Source organism: Mus pahari, chromosome 17, assembly GCF_900095145.1.
Source record: "Mus pahari chromosome 17, PAHARI_EIJ_v1.1, whole genome shotgun sequence".
Classification (NCBI taxonomy): Eukaryota; Metazoa; Chordata; class Mammalia; order Rodentia; family Muridae; genus Mus; species Mus pahari.
This window is the reverse complement of record NC_034606.1, coordinates 47,077,194-47,096,019: the sequence shown is the minus strand read 5'-3', so window position 1 is coordinate 47,096,019 and position 18,826 is coordinate 47,077,194. Positions and strand designations below refer to the sequence as shown.

The 18,826-nt window shown below is 49.3% G+C and overlaps 1 protein-coding gene across 2 annotated transcripts; it reads left to right on the top strand.

Annotated features, from left to right (window-relative positions):
* Window positions 1-3,852: 3,852 nt before the first annotated feature.
* On the top strand, window positions 3,853-13,213 carry Tob2 (transducer of ERBB2, 2). 2 transcript variants are annotated; one of them, XM_029548195.1, is made up of 3 exons: window positions 3,853-4,496; window positions 4,719-5,033; window positions 11,808-13,012. In XM_029548195.1, the coding sequence occupies exon 3, from the start codon at window positions 11,911-11,913 to the stop codon at window positions 12,946-12,948; it is 1,038 nt and encodes a 345-aa protein (XP_029404055.1). In that variant the 5' UTR covers window positions 3,853-4,496; window positions 4,719-5,033; window positions 11,808-11,910; the 3' UTR covers window positions 12,949-13,012. The 2 variants fall into 2 exon arrangements, with proteins under 2 accessions (XP_029404055.1, XP_021072593.1); XM_021216934.2 differs by lacking the exon at window positions 3,853-4,496 and having other exon boundaries at window positions 4,538-5,033; window positions 11,808-13,213.
* Window positions 13,214-18,826: the final 5,613 nt, after the last annotated feature.

Sequence of the window (18,826 nt, the reverse complement as noted above, 5' to 3'; positions counted from 1 at the left end):
TGAGTTCCAGGACAGCCAGGGCTACACAGAGAAACCCTGTCTCGAAAAACCAAAAAAAAAAAAAAAAGAAAAGAAAAGAGTACTTAAAGTACTGGAGAAGTCTGGGTTCATCTCCTAACACCTAATCAAGCAGCTCACAACCTGTAACTCCAGTTCCACGGGCTCTCCCTTTTCTGGCCTCCATGGTCACCTGCTGGCTACTCTTTTAGATCAGGGTTCAATTCTAGCACCCACATGATGGCTCACAAACATCTGTAAATCCAGTTTCCAAGGAATCTGATGCCTTTTTCATAAGTAAATCAAACACACACACACAACCAATATACAAGATGGCTCCCGTAAATTGCCCTCTCATCATACCTGGGACTCATACCCAGGACAAACGGCTGAAGTGCATATTTAATATACTAAAGTGGACCTGGCCTCCAGGTTCTCCCAATCTCCCTCAGTTCCTACCTGGCATATCCTACCCTCTACCCTGAACTTCCTAGCCCAAGGGCTGGGCTTCCCCTCCCTCAGAGGCTCTTTCCTATATACTGCAGACATTTTGGTCTCTTCCCCCTTCCTCTTCTCTGCTCTCTGCATATTCTATTTGTGTGTGCACACTTTCTCTCTGGCTCCTCCCCAAGGCCACTTCCCTGGCCTTTTTCCTTGGGATTAATACCCTCCACCTGAGAGCTGCTTCCCACTAAACCTGCCTTTATATATTCTAATCTGGCTTGAATTGGTTCATTTTGCGGACAGAGAAATAACTTATCACATGTGGCCCCTGACAAGTAAGCAAAGAAATGTTCACACAATCTTTTGTAATAAAAAATGTGCACAAATGGGCTGGTGAGATGGCTCAGCAGTTAAGAGCACTGACTGCTCTTCCAAAGGTCCAGAGATCAAATCCCAGCAACCACATGGTGGCTCACAACCATCCGTAATGAGATCTGGTGCCCTCATCTGGTGTGTCTGAAGATAGCTACAGTGTACTTACATATAATAAATAAATCTTTTTTAAAAAATGTGTACAAATATACTCCTATGTATGCATATCTAACAGGAAGATGTTATATATCAATTTACAGCTGTATTACAATGTAACAACATATATCAGAAAATTCATCCACCAGATGTTGACCTTGGCCTTCCAATCAGCAACTTTTTCTCAGTCTGGGTCCCTTTGGGAGGGGGGTGTTCACACATATCCACGGACTGTATTTTGATCATATCTGAGCTGTTTAGGGGGCAGGGTTTTGCCATGAGCTGAAGAGGTTATGGAACTCTATAAGGCCAGACTGACTACATCTTGTGATCCTGCCTTCACATTTTGAGTGCTCTGACAACAGAAGTGGGCTGCTACTGCCACATGCAGGGGAACAAAAGCTACACACAACACTCCACTTAGCAACTTGTAAATTAAGGAAATTGCCAGGGAATCAGACTGAACTGGCTAAACTTCAGACAATGTCTTAGTATTTTGACCTGTAGCTTTTTAATAGTAGTTTCAAGATAAGATATAAACGTGAAAGAGTCTTGGCCTAGAAGTAATTTTCCTGGCCCCTCAAAAAAAAAATATTTCCAACTCCCAGATACCTGATTCCTTATCAACCCAATCCCCAAGTGGCCATCAAAAGAGCTAAAAATATTCATTTCTTTGAATACTGCCTTTTGGTGTCTTAAGAAAAGAATGGTTTGGGGCTGGTGAGATGGCTCAGTGGTTAAGGGTGTTTGTTACTCTTGTAAAGGATCTGGATTTAATTCCCAGCACCCATGTAATGGCTCCAATCATCATAATTCCAATTCCAAGGGATCCAACAGGCACATATGGTGTATATACATGCGTTTGAACAAAACATTCATATGCATAAAGTAATAAATAAAAATTGAAAAACAAAAGAAAGCTTTGTTCTCTTTTTCTACCAGGATGGACTTAGAGTCTCTTTCCCACACAGATTTTGTCATGATGTCCTTTCTTCTGCTATGGGTGGGAGTAGATGTGAAGAATCCAACCCAGATACTATTTTCCCCGCAGAGCTTCGAAGAAACAATAACATTTTCACCTCAGTCTGTGTGTATGAAATTGTGACTCTCCTCAGGTTAATTGAGCCAATCATGAGCAGCTCTACTTGTAGCTAGCGCCAAAATATCTGGCAGGACTTGCTTTGCTCCCAGAGGGGAAGTTGCTCCCACCCTGCAGTCGCCAGAGCTGGCCTCTGTGAAAGCCTGGTGCCTGCTTTTCACAAGTGTTTACTCAAATGGGAGGGGACTCGGGAATACGGGAGTAGTAATTCAGTCTACAATTAAGCCCTGGCAAGATGAAATTACACATTGGGGAAGAGAAGAAAATTCCTCCTTACCACATAACTTGAGGCAGCAGTAATTAAGGATGATTACCTCTCTCTATTTTATCCTTTCCTATTTATAGGCTCAACCTTTCCTCAAAACTCCCATTTACTAAGGAGACGTGATTTTTTAGGGTTTTTGTTGTGTGTAAACCTGCCCAAGGCTGATTCAAATAAAAGCAGAAATACACAGAGACTCAAGGTCTTCCACTTGTATTTGCCTTTTTTTAAATCTGTATAAGCATAACCTTAAGATACCTTCCCTTTGACAGTTCGTTCCAGCTCATTCTAACCTTTCTCATCATTCTGTCTTGGAATATTTCTCATTGGGAAATGCTCACCAACTAGTGAGCTGCAATTTGGCTAATTTATCATAATGAAAAATATAAACTGTTTTTGCAAATTCAGGTATTTTCAAGGAGGGAGACTGACCTATTTGAAGCAGGATTCACATACAATATTGTTTAATCACAAGATTTCCATGTTTTTAGACATGAATAATCGCGTTTGTCAACGTAAGAATATTTGTTACATTAAATCGAAAACTCGCAGTAGGTGGCGGAACCGGGACATAAACCCACCTATTTCTATGGCCGCCTCTAACGATAAACTACAAATACCAGCATCCCTTGCGATACCTAAGGGTACAAACGTTGCTTACCAGAAGCTACATCCAAAACCCAATCAGACGCCTCTCTCTGCTTGACGGCCAATGGGAGGGCTGTTGCTAACACATCTGTTTTATTTTTAGCTTTCACCCTTGTGGGCGGTCTCACAGCATTAGATGGAACACTCTGGGGGGGCAGGGATGCTAAAAAGGAAGGGTGAAGTGAAGAGGGGCAAGTATGACGCTTGCTGACGCACAAGTAGTCCCAGGAGGAGCCCCGGGGCTGTCCAGCTCGGAGTGTGGGGGATGGGACACACGCGCTTAGGTTTCCTCCTGCCATCCTGATACGGCGGAGTTTGCCCTCCCGCCCGGCATTTCTCTCCTCCTGTCTAGGAAAGCATATTTAAATCTCTATACCTCCGTTGATCTCTGCCCTTGCCTACATGATCAAGGAAAATAAAACGCACACAGTTCGTAACTGGAAACTTTCCGATCTCACCGCCCCACGTGGGTTCGGAGACTGCCGTTGCACCGGAACCTTCAGGAACGAGAATAAAGAATAGGGGTTGGGGAATCGGAAAATGGGCGAACTAGGGCGGGGGTTAGGGGGACTGTACACAAGGCCAGCGGTCCTCCAGCCTAGTCTGACAGTCCGGTTCTCCTATGATTTCAACCCGCCACAGATCCTAGAGCTCCTCATCTCTGAGCCCGCACTGTCACAAAGCCATAGAGTGGAAAGAGCATGACCAAAATCCGGGCCCGGGTGCGCCTCGCTTCGCCGCCGCCGGGTTCTGTCGAGCCGAACACCCTGCTCACCTTGCCAGGGCTGGCGCTTCTTCTGCCACTATTGCTAGAAGGAGCGCGGCTCTCATGCTCTCCTGTGCGTGGGCAGCCTGCTCCAGAGAGCTCGAGGACCACAGCGGAGGGGCAGCGGTCGCGCGTGGCCAGCCCTATTATCTGGTGTTTGGGACCCAACTTTCTGGGCTGGGAGTGCATGATTAACTAGTGCTCCGCTCTTTTTTCTAACCCTCGATCTTCTCGCACTCCCCCTTCCCTTCCCTTCCCTTTCCTTCGATCTTTCACGTCTCCACCAGGAGGGCGACGCTGTTCAACTCAGGTTAGCCCAGACTCAGATCCAGAACCTTCCTGGAGGTGGCATCGTGCCACCGTCTCCCCAAATTCAGAATGAACAAATCGGAACCGGGGAGTGCAAGTCACGGGGACCGTCAGAACTGGAGAGTCATGCCGTCTAGGTCTTAGGGAACTTTGAGAGCTGGGGCTAGGGTTTGGAGTTCTCAGGGACCGGGTGAGGCCAGCCCCTACCCGCGACAGCCACTGTGTCCCAGGCTAGTTCCTAATGGCCTGCAGTGTTCCAGGCCTGTCCCTACCCTCCCCGAGCTTGGTCTACACTGGTTTAAAAAAAGAAAAAAACGTACATGGCGAGCTCAGACTGCTTTGGAGTCTTAAGAGAAGAAATCGGGCGCTAAGGCGCTCAGAAGGATTCCGAGGGTGAGCAGCCCCGCCGAGGACGCGGCAGGGAGGGGTCTAGAGGAGACAAGGTGAGAAGATCGCTATTACACTTCCCGCAGAACCTGGAATCCCAACCTACCACTGGGCTGCGAGGGGTTAAAGATGCCAGGGGAGGAAAAGTAGTCCCGGCCCCGCCCCGGCTGGGCGGAGGGACGCATCACGCAGGGGTGGGGAAAGCAGATCCATGCGCAGGGTTGCTGAGGGTGAAACTTTTCATTGACTTTGCTCACTTCGGACCCGGGCGCGGGAAGGTGCAGGTCGTTGGCTCTGAGTGTCGCGGGAACCGAGAGGCTAGAAGGACAGGACCTGCCCGACGAGTACATCCAGGGCTGGCCTCCATCCACCGCGTGACGGGTGCCATCCTCGGGTCCGCCATCCCCGCGCCGTCGCCGCCGAGCTCGACCTCCAAAAACAGCGGAAAGAATCACATGAGCTCGCTCCTCGTCCCTCTCTACCCTCAACGACGTAAAGAGGACACCGTGGCCCTCAGCCTCGCGGCGCCCGGGAAGCTGGGAGAGAGACCTCCGTCCCGCGGCCTGCAGAGCGGACCCTTCGCGGAGACCCGAGTGAGTGCGCGGGCTTGCGGGCGGGGGACGCCCACACTGGTCCACTCCCTTGCTGCCCCTGTCCGGATCCGCCCCTGTTTCGCTCTCCATCACTCTCTTTGATCCTGGGGTACCTAGTTTCGAGTGCGGCCCTCTCCTAAGCGGAGAGCGTTTCCTCCTTGACCTTCCCCATTTCTTCACGCCTCACTCGTTGGGTTTTCCTTGTCCCTCCCCCCCCCCCAAAGAAACCAAACTCTAGCCAGAGTTAAATAAATTAGGGAAAGGGAGGAGATTCTATCCTTATTTTTTCGGCTGCGTTTCACGTGTGCCGGGTGGTGATTATTAACACAGTCTGTTTCTGTCCCTTTGGAACCTGTGAGGTGGGAAATTTGGACATCCCCTTTTTGGTGACAGGGCCGGTTAGTGGAGACTGCCCTTGGGTTACCGAGCAAGAACTCATTGCAGGTTGAGCTCTTCATATACTTGTGTAGGCGGAAAAAAAAAAAGTATCCAAAGAGCCTGTCGGATAGTATATTAATTGTGTTTGATTTCTTCTATCCCCAAACTTCCCCTTCTGTCTGAGGGGGATGTACTCCGCCCTTGACCAAAATCTAAGGAGGGAAAAGGGAAAATGAACAGAGGAACAGTCTACAAGCCACCCCCTCCCCTAGGAGCAACCAGAACTTCACACAGCAGGCTTTGGGATCAGCAGACAGGGTTTCCGGTGCCAGTTCGGTGTCTAACCTCCCCCCCCCTTTCTATCCACCCTGGCCTGGGAGTGGGTTTGGTTTCTCTTTGATTTCCTAACAACAATAAAAATCCTGTTGCTTGCCTGAGCGCCTACCCCCAACGCCTCACTTAAGCACTGGGGAAAACAACTGGTGTGGGAGGCAGGATTAGGGAGGTTTAACACCCTGCCGGGGAGGGTTGCCGAGGATCTGGTAAGTCTGGTCCTAGGGTAGGCCTTGCAATGGGGAGGAGACTCAGAATTTCTGAGTATTGGATGATGCCAGGGTTTCAGATGTACGGATTTTGCTTGCCTGCCTGGGAACCTTTTCCCATTTCCTTCACCTGGGTCTGGTTTCTCAGATTTGTATTTGAAGTGGGGTGAGGCTTGGGTACTACTGGCTTCGGTCTTTATTGTCGACCGGGCGCCTCCTCTCAGCTCTACTAGGAATTTCTTTGGCTTGGCCAACAGGACTGGAGAATTGGATCTTTAATGCTTGCCATTCCCTTCCTGGCTGTGGAGGTGCTGGAGCGGAGCCTACTGAGTATTAAGTGTAAAAGGCTCGTTTCTTCTTGAATGCGCTGCTCCTCCATCTACCACAGACAGCGACACTCCTTTGAGATCCAGAGGCTGGGGCCAGAGCGGTGGCTCTATCCATTCCAGCCCACCTGGTTCATCTAGGAAAAACTCCTTAGTTGCAGAGCCCCGATTCAGTAAGCTTAGGAGGTCATGAAAGAAAAGGGGAGTTATTGGAGTCTAGCCTAAACAAGGACGTGGGGAGAAAGGATACCCGGTGAGAGGCCTTATGGGCAGATTTATGCCAAACGTCTTTGGCGATGGGAGGGGGGCACCCACTCGCTGCAGTGCGCATGTGCATCGGAAACTTTTCCTGGGCTTCGGACCCTTGGCCAGGACCTAGAGTGGGGCATGCGCAGTCTATCTGGCCGGGCCCTCGAGTAGTACACAGGGAAGTGTAGTGTGCTCAAAAAGTAGGTCACGAGTCTCTAGCCTCGCCAGGAGGCCAGAGGACTACGTCTCCCAGAGTGCTGAGCGTGGTACCGCCTTGAGTGAGGCGAGCCTGGGGCCCCTGAGATCCCTGAAGGGCCCTGCCCTGGACTGCCCAGGTGGTCTGGAATCTCAGGGTCTAAGCCGGATGCACTCATCACCGCAAATATCCTGGAAGGGCTACGATCTATATTGCGCGTTGGGCCGCTGCCTCCAGGATAAGAGCTAAGGACTAACTAATCCCTGGGAAGCGAGCTGAGCCTTGCTGGCGCTGTCCACTGTGGCTGTAATTCTCTTGACCATGTTAAAATGTCCCCACCCACCCACATTTACCTGAATCGTGGAGACTGAATGATTATAGGATGTTGGGAATTTGAGATACCTGAATTTTTTATGGGGAGGTATAGATTCCTTTTCCTCGCCCTTTTTACATCATTGCTTTTTTTTTTTTTTTTTTTTTTTCCCTCTTACGTCTTGCTTTGCATTTTCATCAATTTCTCTGGAATTAACATCGATGAAATCTTTGTGTAGCTTCCTGGCTCCCTCCTTGTCCAGGCCTCTTTCTCCTAACTACGAACATACACGTGAGCACCAGGAACCTTGAGTCAAGGTCTAACCTTAATGGCTAAAGTAAAAGGAAAGGAGGGAAAAAGTCTTAGGATAGAATCTTGTTTCCTGTATATCGGCGTTTAGGAAGGAGCCTCAGTATACAGCACAGGCTGACCTTGACTCTGCCTCAGCCTCCCGTCTGCTGGAACTACAGGCACCACACCGGTTAGCTCGCTTGCAACTTTTTATTGCCTTATCAAAATGAGATTTTACTGTTAAACGCGTTCTGTTTTTTGAGACAGCTTCTCACTATGTAGCCCTGGCTAGGATGTTACTTGCTATGTAGACCAGGCTGGCCTTGAACTCACAGAGATTCACCTGCCTCTGTATCCCCACTGCCACCACACTGGCCTGTTCAACAGTTTTCTTCCTTTCTTCCTTTCTTTCTTTCTTTCTTTCTTTCTTTCTTCCTTCCTTCCTTCCTTCCTTCCTTCCTTCCTTCCTTCCTTTCTTTCGTTATCTTTCTAGTGTTTGTTGAAAAAAAAAGATCTGAGTCCACTGCAGCTGCTTAACAGATCTGTTTGTTCTTTTTTTGAAGGGTAGTTATTTCTAAGCTTTCCAATCTTAACATACTTCCATAAATATTTTATATATAAGGACTATAATTTGCCCATCACTTTCTAAAAAAACAAGCTCGGCCAAATGGCTGCTCCTATCTTTAGCTGAGGACAGGACAGTAGCAGCACTTTAATCCTCTGCTCTGCAAGCCTCTCGAGGTCAAAGTTAGAGTCTGAGCTGATGGAGCAGAGGATCTCATTCTGCTCGCCTGGCCTTTCTGTAAGGCTCCACACTGTCCATCTGGCCTGACCTGTTCTCCAGTTAGAGAGGGGAAGGAGGCGTTTTGAGCCCTTGTCTGTGCAGAACACCACAGACCCGGTTGTTTATGCCACGAATGCCGGTTCTCTAGGCAGGGCTGGTGACAGCGGTTCCATTGTCATTTGGGATGAGCGGCTTATTTCAGTGACTTTGGCCTACATTTAGAATGGTCCCTTTCTGAGGCTGTACTGTCCAGGGGTACAGGGGTAATTGGAAGACAACTATACAGCAAAACTTGAGAAAGTTTCTACATCTAGAAAGGTGGAGAAGCCCTTCTGGGTAGAATAACTAAGAGGCTCATTTTAAGAGACTCTACAGTGCCTTTAAGACAGTATCACATTGACACTGAATCTGTTTTACTTTTCAAAAAATTCTTTGAAAATACCGCCTGTAACTGCAGGCCCTTTCCAGAGACATGATGCAAACTTTCTCCTTTAGTCTCCTCATGTTGGACACCTTTAGTGGGCCACAAAGCTCCACTTTTTTCTAACTTATTATTTTTAATTATGCACAGATATGTATATCTTCATATGGGTATGTATACATGAGGGCAGGTGCCTGGGAGACCAGAGACATCAGATTCCCTGGAGGGAGAGTTCCAGGCTGTTGAGAGCTGCCTGGCATGAGTGCTGGCAGCCAAACTCGGGTCCTCTGGTAGAGCAGTGAACAGTCTTAACTACTAGACCATTTCTCTAGAACCTTGAACCTTTTTTTTTTTTTTTTTTTAAATTTATTTTATTTATATGAATATACTGGAGCTGTCTTCAGACACACCAGAAGAGGGCATCAGATCCCATTACAGATGGTTGTGAACCACCATGTGGTTGCTGGGAATTGAACACAGAACCTCTAGAAGAGCAGTCAGTGCTCTTAACCCCTGAGTCATCTCTCCAGCCCCACCCCACCCCCTTTTTTTTTTTAAAGATTTATTATGAATACAATGTAATGCCTGCAGGCCAGAAGAGGGCATCAGATCTCATTATAGATGGTCATGAGCCACCATGTGGTTGCTGGAAATTGAACTCAGAACCTCTGGGAGAGCAGCCAGTGCTCTTAACTGCTGAGCCATCTCTTCAGGCCCTCAACCTTCATTCTTAAATGACCACTGCAGAAGGCATGAATTGCTGGAACATAGGAGTTCTTGGTTTAGTTTAGCTGGCCTTGAACTGGTTTTTCTGCTCCTACCTCCCAAATGATGAGTTTATGGGCTCACATCACCATGCCCAGCTCAAGCCTAGAAGTTGAAAGCCAGCTCAGGCAACATAAAAGCCTACTAGCTGCCACTTGGCACACTACTACCCAGGAGAAAGCCTACAGTACTCAGCTTTGAGCTTTGTATCTGATGATGACCCCGATTCTCGTCAACTAAGCCCCTTTTTCTCTCCTTTCTTTTTTCTTTATCTCTTTCTCCTTTCTTTTGAAGGCAGTTTTTCTATATAGCCCTGGCTAGCTTGGAACTCATATATAGACCAGGCTGGCCTCAAACTCAAAGATATGCCTGTCTGCCTCCCAAATGCTGGATTAAAGGCATGTGACACCCCTTATTCTATTTAACCATTCTTTTAAAACCCAAAATGAAGCCAGGCGTGGTGGTGCACGCCTTTAATCCCAGCACTCGGGAGGCAGAGGCAGGCAGATTTCTGAGGTCGAGGCCAGCCTGGTCTACAGAGTGAATTCCAGGAAGGACAGCCAGGGCTACACAGAGAAACCCTGTCTCGAAAAAACAAAAAGCAAAAACAAAACAAAAACAAAAAAAAGATCCTAGAATCAATCTGTTTTGGTCATGCATAGACATTTGAAGAAATTAGCAGACCTGTGTGGAAGCCAGGCTAAGGGGGAAGTCAGGATTCCTTGAATTCTGAGCAGCAATTTCTTTCTATTTCTCAGCCTTGGACTGAGGGTAATTCAATGAGATGCTTACACTTACTCACTTACTGCTATAGATTGACTCTGCATGCCTTCCCAGGTATACACCACACACACACACACACACACACACACACACACACATCAGAAGTCTCCTTCTGAAGATTCAGTTCTAAGCATACCCATGCCCATGAGAGCCTGGGAACTAACATGAAAATGTGTGACAGTGAGTGTTCATAAAACTCAAGGTTCTCAAACCTAGCACTAGTAACTGGAGACTCCATTTTGGAACTAGAAAGAATGTTAATCAAAATTCAGCCCTGAGTCTCATACAGGATAGAAGATGCCCTTGGTGGGACATTGGTCAACCCTGTCTCCGATGAGGTCACAGCATGGCTTTGCCTAACGATCTATCTAGAGACGTGCTCTGGCTTTGCCTTCAGTGGAGGGGAACTTTTCACTTCAGTTTCTCCCGGAGCTGGAGTCTAGAGGCCATTGTTTTGGGGGTAAATGAGATTAAGATCATTGGCTCCAGATCCTCACAGATCACCTTCCTGAAACACGAGGCTTGCCCAGATGTAGGGAATAAAGATTTTGGACCTCAGTGGGATCTGGCTCTGAGAGAATCCCAAAATAACAATCTGAGTGTTTGGGCTGGGTCATCTCCTCTGCGGGGCTCTCCAAACACTTGATAAATCTGATCTGGTGCCTAGGACAGGTGGCCAGACAGTCCCTGGGAGACTGGGTGATGATGGTCCCCAGCTGGAAGCTGTAGGTGATGGAAAGTTCCTTTCCTTTGCCATCCTCATCACTTTCCACCTTGCCAGAAACCGCGGAGACTCCCTCAGGCCACACTGCTGTTCCTCTTATTGTCCTGCCAGCCGCCAAGGCCCTGCTTCTTGCCCTTTCCCTAGGCGCCCCTGGTTCGGCAGCTCCCTTGCGGGCTGGCAGATTGTGGTTATAACAGATTTTTATCTTTTTCTGAAGGATCATGGCCTTGTCCCCATTACCGGAGGCTGGATGGACCTATAAGCTCTGGTCACATTACTGGGTTCTTAAATTGGTTCTGTAAACCCAGAATGAGCCCCAAAGCATGTACACCTATGGGGTGCAGGGTGACTAGAGTCCAAGCCCCAGAGAAAAGCTGGCAGTACCCCTTCATGTTCAGTGACCTTGTATCTTGTTCAAGTTAAGGAGGGCAGCTAAAAAGATTGAAACTTACGTCCTCGCCTGTGACAGTTTCAGGGCACAACTTGCTGAAGACATTGCAGAGACAGCAAGAATCTTCTTATCCAGCTGGACTGGGGGCCTGGTTTTATTTCTTTGTTATTTGATGTCATTCTTATACTGTCCTGACTTCTCAAAATGGTAGAAAGCACAGCATATTCCTATTTTAAGTGCATACTAGGTACCAAGTACAGGGGAGAGCATTATCCTTGAACCTTAGGCTACGGATGAGGAAACCAGGGATTATGATAAGTGACTTGTCCAAAGCCAGGAGTGATTGTGCAGGCTTGTAATCCCAGCACTCAGGGAATGGGAAGTAAGATCACATCAAGTTCAAGGCTAGCCTCATCTACCACATAGTGAGTTATAGGCCAACCAGACCTATATAGCATCAAAAAGTAAGACAGCCACACACCAGTTAAATCTGGGTGATCAAAGCTGGTGTCCGCTGTGCTTTGTCACTGGTCACCCTGCTGACACAGCAGTGTGTGCTGGGCCTTTCTATACAAATAGTCACCCTGCTCCTCTCCTTTGTCCCTCTCCAGGAGCCTCTGGATCCCAGGATTCCCTCACCTGTTCCTGCCACCGCTCTGCTCTTGGACTGTGCACGTGTCCCGTGCGTGCGGGGTCTCTGCCTAGAAGAGGGCTATGCAGCTGGAGATCAAAGTGGCCCTCAACTTCATCATCTCCTACTTATACAACAAGCTGCCCCGCCGCAGGGCAGACCTGTTTGGGGAGGAGCTAGAGCGGCTTCTGAGAAAGAAATATGAGGGCCACTGGTACCCGGAGAAGCCGTTGAAGGGCTCTGGCTTCCGCTGTGTCCACATTGGGGAAGTGGTAGACCCTGTGGTGGAGCTGGCTGCCAAGCGGAGCGGCCTCGCCGTGGAGGATGTGCGCGCCAATGTGCCCGAAGAGCTGAGTGTCTGGATCGACCCTTTCGAAGTATCCTACCAGATCGGTGAGAAGGGAGTTGTGAAGGTCCTGTACCTGGGTGACAGTGAGGCGGGCGGTGCCCCAGAGCTGGACAAGGAGATGAAGAGCAGCTTCAATCCTGATGCCCAGGTGTTTGTGCCCATTGGCAGCCAGGACAGCTCTCTGTCCAGCTCTCCCTCGCCATCCTTTGGCCAGTCACCCAGCCCCACCTTCATCCCCCGGTCTGCCCAGCCCATCACCTTCACTACTGCCTCTTTTGCTGCCACCAAATTTGGTTCCACCAAGATGAAGAAGGGTGGTGGAGCATCTAGCGGTGTGAGTGTGGGTGGCAGCGGGGCGGGTGGCCAGCAGCCACTGCCACAGCAGCCTCGCATGGCCCGCTCACCCACAAAGAACCTGCTGAAGCACAAGAACCTCGCTCTGTCTATGCATTCACTGAACTTCATCCCAGCCGGTCCGGGCCCCCAGTCCCAGCTCTCCCCCAATGCCAAGGAGTTTGTGTACAACGGTGGTGGCTCACCCAGCCTCTTCTTCGATGGGGTGGACGGCCCAAGCACCAGCCCTGCGGCCCCCTTCGGGAGCGGTGGAGCCAGCACTTGCAACAGCAGCAGCTTTGATGTGTCCCAGGTGTTCGGAGGCGGTGCTAACAGCCTGTTCTTGGAGAAAACGCCCTTTGTGGAAGGCCTCAGCTACAACCTGAATACCATGCAGTATCCCAACCAGCCCTTCCAGCCTGTCGTGCTGGCCAACTGATCGTCTTCCCGTCTGCCAGGCCAGGAGCACGCATGATCACAGGAAAGCGAAAGGAAAGGCCAAACTCGGGAAAGAAAACTGTACAGAAAGATTCCAGTCTTCTCATTCTCCCAGCTAGGAAAAGGATTCGCCCAGGCACAGAGTAGGAAGGGCTCCCGAAGCACCAAGTGTCGGACTCAGCCCCTGCCTATTCCTGCCTGCCTCTAATTTCATTTGGTTGGTTTGGGTTTTGTAATTTTTTTTTTACAAGTAGTTTTCTATATGACATCTTTAATTAGTGGTTTCCTGTGCTAAGAGTGGTCCAGATGTGAATTGCTCCCCACTCCCTTCTTCACGTCCCTTTGGGATCGGTGTGTTCAGGCTCACTGGGAAGGAAGAGCAGCAGCTGGAGCAGGGAGAGGCAGACCCCGTGTCCAAGGTCCCCAACCTAGCTGTCTTCTCAGGCCCTGCCACCCAAATAGTCTGGCCCTAGCCTCAACCCTCTCTCTCAGGCTGGGCCACAGGAAGCTGCTGACTGGCCACTTGACACCCTCCCCCTAAAGGTAACGTCTGTGACCATAGGGAGGTTGGCACTTTTTCTAATTGAAATTCTTCTCTGTCCTGTGGCCCCATCCCTCACCCACTCTTGGCCTGGACCAGATATATGCAGCCTCTTTGTCCAGCACAGCCTTTCCCTGAGCCTGAGGTTAGGGCAGAGTTTAGGGGTGGGGTAGGTTTATGTTTTCATGTATGCATTCATGCCTGTGAGTGTGTGACTTGCTGTCGTGTCCTCTGGGATCCCAAGCCACGCTGGTCTTCCCTCTGTAGATGGGTCCTGGGTTCTGTCACGTGCTTATTTATGTACGAGATTGGGGGGGAGGTGGACCCAGGGTGGGTTGATTGTCTGTCTGTAAGGAAGTATGTGTGTGGGGTGACATGTGGCTAAGCCCGGGAAACCCCATGGGAAAGCACTGCATAAGGAACTGGCTTTCCAGACTGCAGAGGGAGAGCTACACTTTTGTTTGTTTTTGACCAAAAACAAAAAACAAAAAACAAAAAAAAAACCAACTCTGAAGCGGGAGGAATACCCAAGCCCGATGCCTGAGAGGAGTCCCTGACTTCAGCAACTCCACTGTGTGGCCAGAGCCCAGCGGAGGAGAAAATTGGGAGTCCGTGCCTGTGGTGGGCAGTCCTGAGCCCTGATTTGAGGCTGTGCTTTTTGGTTGTAGGTGTAAATGCATTTTCACCTGTCTGCAACTTCTTGGCTCCCATCTCCTGCCATACTTCGTCTGCCCTCACCTAGCATTATTTGACCTTGAGGCTCTGAGAGATCTGGGCAGAGGAGAATCCCCTGGCACCCCATCTTACTCCTCAAAGCCCCTGGCACCCCATCTTACTCCATTCTCCCCAGGGACTCCCAGGTGGGAACTGCTGTGGCAGTGAGCTCAGCCCGGACAGACACTGCCAACCCTGTCTCCTGGCATTGGGCTCCAACTCTACCTCCCCAAGCAGGGCGAGGCCCCACCCTCTCAGCCTAGCACCCTCTGTCCCTGAGTCTTCTCAAGCTTGCCCATCATCCTCGGCGCCCACACAGGTGACAGTCCCAGGTAAATAACCTCTATGGGACAAGTCGGGTGTTGCCTTACCCCCTGTCCAGCCCCTCTTCCCACAGGAACACAGGTACCGCCTGCACCCAAAACAGCTTCTTTTCTCACACATGGGGAGACTGGAGCCGAGCCCCTTGTGTCTTTTGAAATAGGAAGAAAAATGAGTGTTCAGGAACATGACTCCTGGACTGGGCTCTTGGGCCCAGTTCAGTGTCTCATCGCAAATCTAGACATTTTTGCTTCTATTTTATTTTATTTTATTTTTAAGGAAAAAAAAAAAAAAAAAAAAAACAAGAAAACTGCACTAATTTACCTGGTTTCGTAGAAAAACTTTTTTTTTATTTTTTACATTTTTTGGTGTCCGTTTGTATTGAATAATTTGCTACATTTGTAAAATGTAAGAGGTATATATATATAATATATGTATATTTCTAATGTAAGAAACGTAATTTTTTTCTTTTCAAGATTTTTTCTTAAAAAGAGGAGAGAAACCAATATTTTTTCAGGAAAAACAAACTTTAAAAAATAGGAACATAAAACTTTCTCCACCCCTTTCCCTAGCCTCTCTATCCTTCTCACCCAGGAGCAGAACAGAAGGTGGATGATCTTGTCAAGAAGTCAGCTGTCAGCAAGCTGTCTCTGTCTTGATGCTGTAGTCTCTAGAGCTCCCCCTAGAGATGGGGGCAGGCACTGAAGCAGCCATAGAGAGGAGCCCGGGAGCGGGGCGACTACCTTTTTTTCTCTAGCGAAGGAAGAATGCAATCAAGACATTTTGTATTCAAAACATTGTGCAATATTTTGGAATGAGACATTGGTGTGTTTAGAGATTTAGTTTCAAAACAAAGATTGATCAAATCTGTACAGTTTATATTGTTCCAGATTTTTTTAAGTTTGTATTAAAAGCATGATATATAATAGCCTTCTGCCTATGTGTTTCTGGGTGTCTTAGTCAGGGTTTCTCTTCCTGCACAAACATCATGACCAAGAAGCAGGTTGGGGAGGAAAGGGTTTATTCGGCTTACATTTCCATACTGCTGTTCATCACCAAAGGATGCAGGACTGGAACTCAAGCAGGAGCTGATGCAGAAGCCATGGAGGGATGTTCTTTACTGGCTTGCTCAGCCTGCTCTTTTTTTTAAAGATTGATTTATTATTATACATAAGTACACTGTAGCTATCTTTAGATACACCAGAAGAGGGCATCAGATCTCATTACGGATGGTCGAGAGCCACCATGTGGTTGCTGGAATTTGAACTCAGGACCTTCAGAAGAGCAGTCAGTGCTCTTAATGGCTGAGCCATCTCTCCAGCCCCCCCCCCCCCAGCCTGCTCTCTTATAGAACCCAAGACTACCAGCCCAGGGATGTTCCCACCCACAAGGGGCCCTCCCCCCTTGATCACTAATTGAGAAAATGCCTTACAGCTGGATCTCATGGAGGCATTTCCCCAACTGAAGCTCCTTTCTCTCTGATAACTCCAGCTGTGTCAAGTTAACACAAAATTAACCAGTACACTGGGTCCCTTTGAGGCCCACCCCTTCTGTGGGCCTCAGGAGACTGTCTGTCACCCTCACAGTGACTCACCTGGGTAGACACAGTTGACCTCATGTCCCTTTGGCGTGCCTCCTACTTTGGCTTCCAAGTTAGGTTGCTTCTCTAGATGAGTCCTATCTGACTTGTGAAGCGCCTGCCTTCACAGGTGTGGCTTCTCAGATAATTGATCGAACTGAATATCAGGGAAGAAAACCTGGGGCAAGGTGGGCAAGCCCTCACCACCCGAACCTGAACTATAGCTAGAAACTCAAACCAACCAGGCGGTGGTGGCGCACACCTTTAGCCCAGCACATGGGAGGCAGAGGCATACAGATCTCTGAGTTTGAGGCCACCCTAGTCAACAGATCAAGTTCAGATTGCTGGGGCTACACAGAGAAACCCTTACTCAGAAAAAAAAAAAAAAAATCCAACCGAACATCCAGTATGACAGGGTCCTAGCCACCCTGATGTCAACCCGTTTTCTTTCCACTGAGCCTGTGGAGCAAAGGGAGGTCTTGGTCTACACGGCCAATTTCAGAGGACCTGACAGGAGGCCAGCCTGCCCCATGTCCAGGTTGCCTGTCGGCAGGGCTGTTTATGTAAACATAGGTCCTGACTCAGCAGGTACCATGATCACCTGCTCCACTCCATGTCCCATACTTGGACACGAAGGGTCTGGGTGATGCCCAGCCCGGGTGCTGAGGCTTCTGGAACAGCGAGCCCTTCCAGTTCAAGGGAGGGACACTACAGATTGGAACAGTCTGCCCCAGCCGGTTCCCCCACAGCACCCTCACGCATTCAGACCTCCACTTAGTCCCAAACAGCTCAGTGGCTCTGAAGAGACCTAGGGAGGAGACCTAGAGGCTCAAGGGGCTGCTTGGGCTAGAAAGAATACGTGGTGGAGACCAGAGAGGTGACTCAATGGGTAAAGTCACTTGCCACTAAGCATATTTAGGAAGAGGAGGAGGAGGAGAGGAGGAGGATGAGGAAGCAGCAGCAGCACTCGGGAGGCAGAGGCAGGAGTATTTCTGAGTTCGAGGCCAGCCTGGTCTACAAAGTGAGTTCCAGGACAGCCAGGGCTACACAGAGAAACCCTGTCTTGAAAAACAAAAAAAACAAAACAAAACAAAAATAATAATAAATGTTCTGGTAGGCTGAGAAAGGGTTCTTCCTCCCCAAAGTATTTCCGTGCTTGTGCATGAGATTCTGTCCTGGGACTACAGGTGGCAGATCAATGTCAAGACATAAAAGCACAGGCTTTTGGGAGAACACAGCCCCCAGGTTTCCTGGAAGTTAACAAAAAACTACATGTACACTACTGAAGAGAAACACAAGTTCTCTCGTCCTCTCTCCTGGGGAGTCTGTCAGGGAAAGTAGACCCCCTCAGCACAGGTTCCAGTCCCACCCTGACAAGCTTTGAGGCCTTGAGCACACGGCTCCCCTGCTTCCACACCTCATCCTCTCCTCTCTAAGGCGGGGCTAAGAATTGCATCTCCTTATGGAAAGGCAATAATGGGTGGGCAGATGCTGAGCACACTGGCAAGTATCATTTTCATCACCGCTTTATTGTCCATCCTAGATGCTCTGGCCAGCCCAGCCCAGTTCTACCTCCCCTGCATCAGCAAACAGGCCGAAACCCAAGCTGGGGTGGAAAAGGAAGCCTTGAGCTGCACCTGCCCTGCCCTTTGCCTGGCTAGCTGAGGCTGCTTGTCTCAGCAAGAGGAGATGGAGCTCTGCCCTTCTCCTGGGGCCCAGCCCCTTGCCTCGGGATAGGAGGAGCTGTTGACGTGTGTCCCTGAAGCCTCCCGGGAGTTCCTCCCTGGAGAGGCAGATAGAGAAATAGGGGTGAGTCACTGAACCCTGTTCCCTTGCCATTGCCTGCCTGAGTCAGTGTCCTTAGGCCATGGGGATGGCACTCTGTGGCCTTCTCCCTGTGAGCCAACACACACACCCCTCCTCCCTGCCCTGAGCCTGATCAGTCTGGCCAGGTTTTGCCTGGATGCAGCCAGAAAAGCCTCCAAGCCCCTGGGCAACATGACTTTGAATTTAGGGAACTTCACTGCCAGAAAAAAAAAAAAAAGTAGGTTCTAGGTCCTCAAAGCTGCCAATTCACTGTGTGACCTTGAAACTCTCTTGATGTCCATCTCACTTGTACAATAAGCAATGGTAGGGCCAGGTCTCTCTCCAGCTAGGCCATCTGAGCTGCTTCTGGCCAGTGCTTCTCCCTGCTCTAGTGAGTACCCTGTGCTGTGACATCATCCCTGCCTAGAAAGGGTGAAATGATGGGCTAGTTCCTAGGCAGGACCACAGTACAGCTGAGACACCCTCCACACACAAGACTTAACCAAACTACTCCTGGGCTGCAGCAGAACTAGGGAAGGCTGACCAGGAGAAGGAGCCTGGCCTACAGCCTGGACCTCTAGGCTCTTCTAGCTCTACCCGAGCGCATGCCTTTGAGCCCAGCAACAGAGGGTAGGAGTAGGAGGGGGTGAATCTCTGTGAGATCAAGGCCAGCCTGGTCTACACAGTGAGTTCCAGGACAGCCAGGGCTACACAGAGAAACTGTCTCAAAAAAAAAAAAAAAAAAAAAAAACAAACAAACAAGCTGCCCTCCATACGTTCTGACACTTTTTTAGACAGGAGAGAAATACCAAAGGCATAGAAGACACGATTCTTGTCTCTTGAAGTGAGGTTCTCTGGACTGCAAAAAACAAAAACCCATGGGGCTGGAGATGAAGGTCACCCGGTAGAGCCCTTGCC